At 33.8% G+C, this 7,198-nt stretch overlaps 1 protein-coding gene across 1 annotated transcript; it reads left to right on the top strand.

The window, feature by feature from the left end:
* The first annotated feature begins 272 nt into the window (after window positions 1–272).
* Window positions 273–883, top strand: LOC120129625 (40S ribosomal protein S23-like). Its single transcript, XM_039147089.1, has 3 exons — window positions 273–436; window positions 536–662; window positions 743–883. The coding sequence occupies exons 1-3, from the start codon at window positions 294–296 to the stop codon at window positions 881–883; spliced, it is 411 nt and encodes a 136-aa protein (XP_039003020.1). The 5' UTR covers window positions 273–293.
* Window positions 884–7,198: the final 6,315 nt, after the last annotated feature.

The following is a 7,198-nucleotide window of genomic DNA, read 5'->3' as shown; positions in this document are numbered from 1 at the left end:
ATTTATGTGCTATAAGAATTAGGGATTCTTTTTTTTCATGTCTAACAAGTCGTATATTAGCTTATGGAAGTGAAGAAAATGTTTGTTTAGATTAGAGTTTAATGATTTGGAAGAATTGAAGACTACACTGAAATGATGCTTGTTTTAAAGTACATATATTATATCGATTTTTTCTCGGATGATATAGAAGTTATTGGGCTAAACAAAAGTTGGTATTTGCATCCATTTCAAAAATTCATGAGACCATTCTGTAGAGGACATTAAAGCTTTTATCTTTCAGGAAGACACGAGGTATGGGAGCTGGGCGTAAGCAGAGGACTCACCGCCGAGGGCAGAGGTGGGCGGATAAAGCTTACAAAAAATCCAACCTTGGAAATGAATGGAAGAAGCCATTTGCTGGCTCTTCACATGCCAAAGGCATTGTCCTTGAGAAGATGTAAGACTAGATCCTCTTTTGGTTTTTTGTGTATTTTGCGGTTTTGCCTTCAACAACTGTAATTCAATGCGTGTACTAATGAGTTTAAAATGTATATAGAGGTATCGAGGCTAAGCAGCCGAACTCTGCCATCAGAAAGTGTGCTAGAGTTCAATTGATCAAGAACGGAAAGAAGATTGCCGCTTTCGTTCCCAACGACGGTTGCTTAAACTACATTGAAGAGAATGTGAGTTCCACTCGAATCAAATCGTGCATGTAATAATTTTTTGCTGCTTTTCCCCCTGAAAGTAATATATATTGGTGTAGGATGAGGTGTTGATCGCTGGATTGGGACGAAAGGGTCATGCAGTCGGCGATATTCCCGGAGTTAGATTCAAAGTGGTGAAGGTCTCCGGTGTTTCGCTCTTGGCACTATTCAAAGAGAAGAAAGAGAAACCCAGATCATAAGTTAGCAGCATTGGAGATTTTTTTTTTTAATCTCAAAGGAAACGTAGAGCTTTATATAAATTTTCTAGATACTATTGGATTGAAGTTGCTTTATTTGTCCCAAGCTGTTTTGTCTTCCTGTTGCTATGATTTTGATGCATTTAATGTTTTGAACAACTTGCTTAAAGAATCTTCTCTTACTCGTTACTTCAAATTTGTGATAATTTTTTTATTGTCCCAATTTGTTTTAGGTTAAACTATGCATTTAGCATTTAAACTATAAATTTTAGTCCGTTTTAATACTTAAATTTTTATTTTTTTTAATTTATACATAACATTTAGTTTTATTTCATTTTAGTATTCCGTTGCTAAAACTTTAATGCGTTTAGTACTTAAATTAGCAGTTTTAGTCTATATTAGTAATTTTTATTTCTGTTTAAAATTTAACGTTAAGTACCAAAATTAATAAAAATTAAACTTTAGATATGATTTTAAAAAATTAAAAGTTTAAATATTAAAATCGATCAAAATTGATGGTTTAGGTACTAAATGCATAATTTACCCGTTGTTTTATGTGCATAATTACATTAAGTCAGCCTTCATACATGATACACTAAATCAAAGTCAATGTATATATTTAATCTTTTCCCTCTAAATTATAAAGTATTTTTAAAAATCAAATTTATTTAATAAATAATTTAAATATCAATATAAGTAATTTACGACATGTCCCATATTTATGATAAAATTATTTAAAACTAACATGTCAATGGTGTAATGCAAATAAATAAAGACTAAAAAAAAATAATTATAACAAAAATATAAATGAACAGATATTATTATGTAATATCTATATATCTGTATTCTATATAATATAACTCATCAAATATATAGAACCAAAATCTACATTTTCCATCCTCTATAACAACACTTCTATTTTTTCCCCTTTGTTCCCCTCTTCACTGATTCTTTATCTCCACTACCAAATTAGAAAATTAACGATCCTTACAAAATGTCATTAACGATCTCGAAAGAAAATAATAACGTGACGTTTGGTTCACAGAATATAAGTATTATAATAATTTTTGTTACAAATATAAGAATTGACTGCTCAAGCAGTGGGTAGGATCCTCTTCTCCTTAACCATATCGTGCAGGACTAGACTGATCATAGCGAGCGGCGACGTTAGCCACCGTATTCAAATCACGGCTCACATGAGAAAGCTTGATAGTCCATTAGCGGGCAAGAGCTTTCGGACTCTACGAACAATAACGGGTTCGTGGGGAAGACTTGGGTTATTGACAACAACCTTGTTGTCAAGCTCGACTTCAATTCGGTTGAAACCACGATTCCAAGCAAGTTCGAGTCCGTTGAACAAAACCCAAAGTTCAACATAGAGAGGCCAGTAGCGTCCGATGGAGCGGCAGTAACCTACAACCCACGCTCCCTTGCTATCTCGAAAAACACCTGTAACCCCCTAACTAAAATTTCCAGAACTAACCCAAACGTTATATTAAAAATACTTAATAATTAACCATCACATTTATTTATTACAAATAATTAAAAATAACCAAAATAAATCGAATTATAAATATAATGTAAATAAAACATATATTGAATCCAAGGTTTAAGTCCACAGTCCAAAACAAAATTTATGTCCAAAGTCCCAAAATATATAAACATATTAAATAAAATCTAAGTAAAATAATAATAAAATAAGAAATAGAAAATTTATAAAAATAATAAAATTTGAATAAAGACACAACTACAAGTACCAATTAACCTAGCTTGAGAATCTGAAAGAAGAAACTAAGGGGAGTATGCTACAAGGCTTAGACTGAAGCATACAGTAATACTCATACGTCAAATTATCAATTGTAATAACAATTTAATTATATGTCAATGCTCATTCACCTGTTTGTATTTCTGTCTTACCCGGAAGAGTGGGTTCCCCATAACTACACTAATTCCAACTCATACACCATATAAGTGAGGTCCGCTATAAAGGCTGAGACTATTGAATCCGAAAAAGTGACATTCACTTAGTCGAGTGAATGCACTGAACTTCCCCTATCAATATTCGTCCCAACATGATATGCAAAATGACAAAATATATGATTTTTTATCTGATCCGAGTAATAATATTTCAGAGGCATATATTAATTTTGAAGTATATATTCTGATTCACGATATTTCATGCAATCACATATTTTGTAAGAACATCACATAAATCCAATTCCGACAATTCCTCATGCATCACATGATATTTCTGAATTATAATAAATGCAACTAATTTCACACTCAAGCATGCTTTCAAGTCATATACCAAGTAAACATGCAAATAAATCAAACATATGTAGCATCGATAGAGACATACCTCGATAAATAGCTAGCGACGGTAATAACCTCTATCACGATCAGCTCGAGTAGTAGGTCGATCTGAATCAGTGCAGTCGACACGAGCTATACGATTCGGTTCGATATTCGTGGGTAACAGTGGCAGACGCGGTAACTTAGTTCCCGGTTCAAAATTTCCTGCAAAAATTTCATTGCGATTTGAATCCCAAAACCAACTCAGAACGAAATAATAATTTACGACGAGGAATTAAGATTCGATTTTGGGATCCAACAAGAGGTTTAGGTCGAATATAACAATATATCAGAACGTTTAAACGAGGCTGCTGGCATTGAGGTTGTACTGGCAGCAGCATCCAAGGGTCGGGGTGTCATGGTCGGCCTTGTCGTAACCCCAATCGGCCAGCCACCATACAACAGCAATGATAACACTTAACTTGAGTGACCGAGGACACTTTCCAAGACCAACGATATTGTTCAGGTGTGTCATAGGCCGACTGGGCCTTCCTCGACGAAGACCCGACCTTTCGATGGCCTTTAACAACCACCATGAGGTTGCGATGACGGTGGAAAACGAGCTAAGGCTCGTGGTGTCCTTATAAATAAAATATCTAAGGGTATTCTTAGGTAATTTTATAATAAAAAAACTCATCATACCCTCAAATTCATTCTTTGTGCGTAAAGTTTATCTCCATAGGTGGAAGCGGATCCCATTCAGACAGTTATCAGCAGCAGATACGTGCTTTGAATATCTCTTTGTCTTTTTTTGCACCAGAAATAGCAAGGCATTTCAGTCTGTATCAAAAACATGTGATGCCACAACATTCTTCTCAACTTATCATATGCTCCTTGCTTTCTGCACATCATTATCTAACCACACTTTTCCCATCATATAGCACCTTAACAAAGTAAAAATAACACAACCACTACAAATGTAATTACATGAATTTAAAATGACCTAGATGAACCAGACAAACAATAACTTAAGTGAAAAGGCCTTAAAAGTATCCTTTTTATGGAGTTATCAATTTCCTACCACTATTTGAGTAGGAGTAGATTTGTCAAGATCGAAGGTAGCGAGGGAAGTAAAGTGGGAACCTTGGGATTTAGTTACCTTGGTTTTTGTTTCCTTAAGTTTTTTGTTTACGTTTGTGGCCAGCGATGACGTCTTTCAACGATCATCCACAGCCCATAAGGATTTTGATCAGATCAATCGTTGGCATCCAATTGAGAGGACGTGTTTAGCTTGGGCAGGTTACTCACTTGTACTAATACATTCGAGACTGACGTTGCTATGTTGTTGTCTGTTTGAGAACCTGATGAGGGGGTCGTCGATTGAGTGCACGCCTCCTTGAGGTGATTGAATCTCCCACAGGTGAAGCAAACGTTTGGAAGATTCTCGTATTCAATCAGTTGAACTTTGTCGTCTACCACGACTCGTGAGATTAAAGGCTTTTCCAAGTTGATATACACCGCAATCCTAGCAAATTTTATAGGATTGATGGTGTCTTTTCGAAGGTTCAGTTTCACGACTTTACCTACAAGTTTGCCAATATTTGTAAGAATTTTCTTTTAAAACATATATTCAGACAAACCTAGAAAGCGAACCCATGCCGTGGTTGATGATGGGTAGGCTTACAATGTGCTAAACTGCATCGACCACGGCTGGACAGTTAAATATTGACCGAAAATGACCCAAGGATCGTCTGCTAGGGCCTTGTTGTAGTTGATGTTTGCTTGAAATCTTGCTAAGAAATATCCATTTTTCAGATCCATGAGAGTGAGTCGTTTCAAGGGTTTTCAGATAGCATAGACCTTGTTTGTGAGAGCTTGAATATTGATATTCCAACCAAGCAATTTCAGGACCTCCTATCGGAGAGATCCAGATCTTCCTCGTCATTTTTCTGGTTATCATTGCAAGACCCATTCTCACTGGATTTGTCGGCTAAGATTCCATCATACGAGTGAGATGGGGCTTTTTGGCCATCGACGAGCACATCAGATACTTGGTTATGGTTTTGTTCTTGTGATTTGAGCTGAAGTTGTAACATCCTAAAATCGGGTATGGTAATTCGGGTCGGTTTTGAGTTAATTTTTGGATTTCCGATAAAAAGAAAGAAAGAAAGAAAATATTAAATTTATATTTTTGTTTAGTAAATGTTCTGAAAAGGTTTTAAGTGGTTTTATATATTTGATTTTAATTTTGGAATTTAAATTAATTGGTTTGATGACTATTGGAATTTAAATTAATTGGTTTGATGACTATTGGAATTTAAATTAATTGGTTTGATGACTAGATTGAAAGAATTGGAAATTTGTAATTTTAGTGACCATTTTGTGAATTATTACAATATCCAAAGTCTATGAAGCAATTTTACCAAGGCTTATGTTTAGATTTTCCCTCCTAAACTTAAAGTATTTTAACTTCTCCTTTCTTAACCACAATTCCATCTAGATTCATTTTAATCTAAATTACATTTTCTTAATTATTTGTTTTCATTCCGGTGTTCTTAATTTTCTCTCATTTTCACAATTTGTTAACTTCTCTTAACTTCCACTATTTTCTGTCATTTTCTCTCAACCTATCTAATCAATTCCTTTTCTTTTCTCTTCTTTATTTCTAAATTCACTCTTCTTAATCTTGTTTTCAATTCTCAAAGATTCTCTTTTCTTCTCTTCATTATTTTAAGGCTTTATCACAATGGAGTTCTATTGTTGATCTCAATTTCAATCTATTTTCAGCAAGGTAAGGATCTTCTCCTTGGTTTTCTTTCATGCTTCGAGGGCAACTGATTGTGTTAATGATTTTGTGGAATTATTGATTTAACTACAAAGATTTCAATTGATTTTCAGAGTTAATTAATATGTTGATTTCTTGAGTTGATTTTGAGGTTTTCTTAATGAAATTGAGTTGTTTTTTGAGTGATTATAATCATATTAAAATAGTTTTCAATTGCTATTGATTTGGATATCGATTTCTTGAAAATAATGTGGAATTTCGGTATTTTTGGGAATCCAAGAATTTAGGTTTGTAAAGGTTGATTTGTGCGGTTTTAATTGGATTAGATGTTGATTTTAGTTGTTGATTATCAGTTCTTGTAAAGGATAAGTGATGAAAAATCAGATTGGAGGTGTCGAAGAGTCGTTTCGGTATGATTTTTGATAATTTCGATGTTTTCACTCTGTTTTAGAAATAGAGAATTATGATCTATTTTAGAATAGATTGTAATGTGTTATTTTCTTTCTTTTCAAGGTCGTTAGTGTGTTAGTTTTTGGGGAGATTTTTTTCTTGGTGTTTGGTGAACGTTTGGTTAGCGTTTGGGAGCATTTTCGATTTTCGGACAGCAAGGTGAGTGGCTCTCATTCTTAGAAATGGATATGATTCAAGGTTGAGGTTTGTCTAGTTGGTGCATTTGATTAATTATGATATGTTTATGTGATTTGGATAATGGCGTTGATGATGATCTAAGTTATGTAAATTTGTATGTGATGACACGTATATCGAAAATGTGAATATGAAATAGGAGTTATGTCGAATTGTATATGATTCCTCATATATCGAAATTATGGAAAGTGAATGTGAAATGTGAATGTGTTGTGTTTCAAATGATGCATAGAATTTTGAAAGCGATTTTTGAAAATCTATATATATTCTAAATATATGAGTTGATCATGATCAACAATTCCGATGTGTGTTTAAAGAGAAAGTGTATAATTTGAATATGTGATTGGACGAGTTGAACTTTCTCACTGTCCATATATTTGGGTGATCATGAAAACTATTCGTAAGTGTGTTTCAAAATGTATTTGAACCAATATGTGAAAACTATGCGTCATTGACAATCGCTCTTGGTGAACCATATTCATTGGCTATTTGTTCTTAATGAGACCTTTGAATATGAAAGACATGCCTAGGAAAGAGTACTCTATATGTTTTGTATAAGTATGTGTGATTCCGGATTATATGGGGTTTGGTTGGTA

The sequence above is a fragment of the Hibiscus syriacus genome, unplaced genomic scaffold (genome assembly GCF_006381635.1).
Source record: "Hibiscus syriacus cultivar Baekdansim isolate YM2019G1 unplaced genomic scaffold, ASM638163v2 tig00110503_pilon, whole genome shotgun sequence".
In the NCBI taxonomy this organism is placed as follows: Eukaryota; Viridiplantae; Streptophyta; class Magnoliopsida; order Malvales; family Malvaceae; genus Hibiscus; species Hibiscus syriacus.
Note: the sequence above shows the minus strand (reverse complement) of the source record. Positions and strands in the feature narration are given on the sequence as shown.

Coding starts and splice junctions, on each gene's coding strand:
- LOC120129625 (XM_039147089.1), top strand. CDS start 294: ATGGGAGCTGGGCGTAAGCAGAGGACTCACCGCCGAGGGCAGAGGTGG. Junction 437..535: donor GGCATTGTCCTTGAGAAGAT/GTAAGACTAGAT, acceptor AAATGTATATAG/AGGTATCGAGGCTAAGCAGC. Junction 663..742: donor TAAACTACATTGAAGAGAAT/GTGAGTTCCACT, acceptor ATATTGGTGTAG/GATGAGGTGTTGATCGCTGG.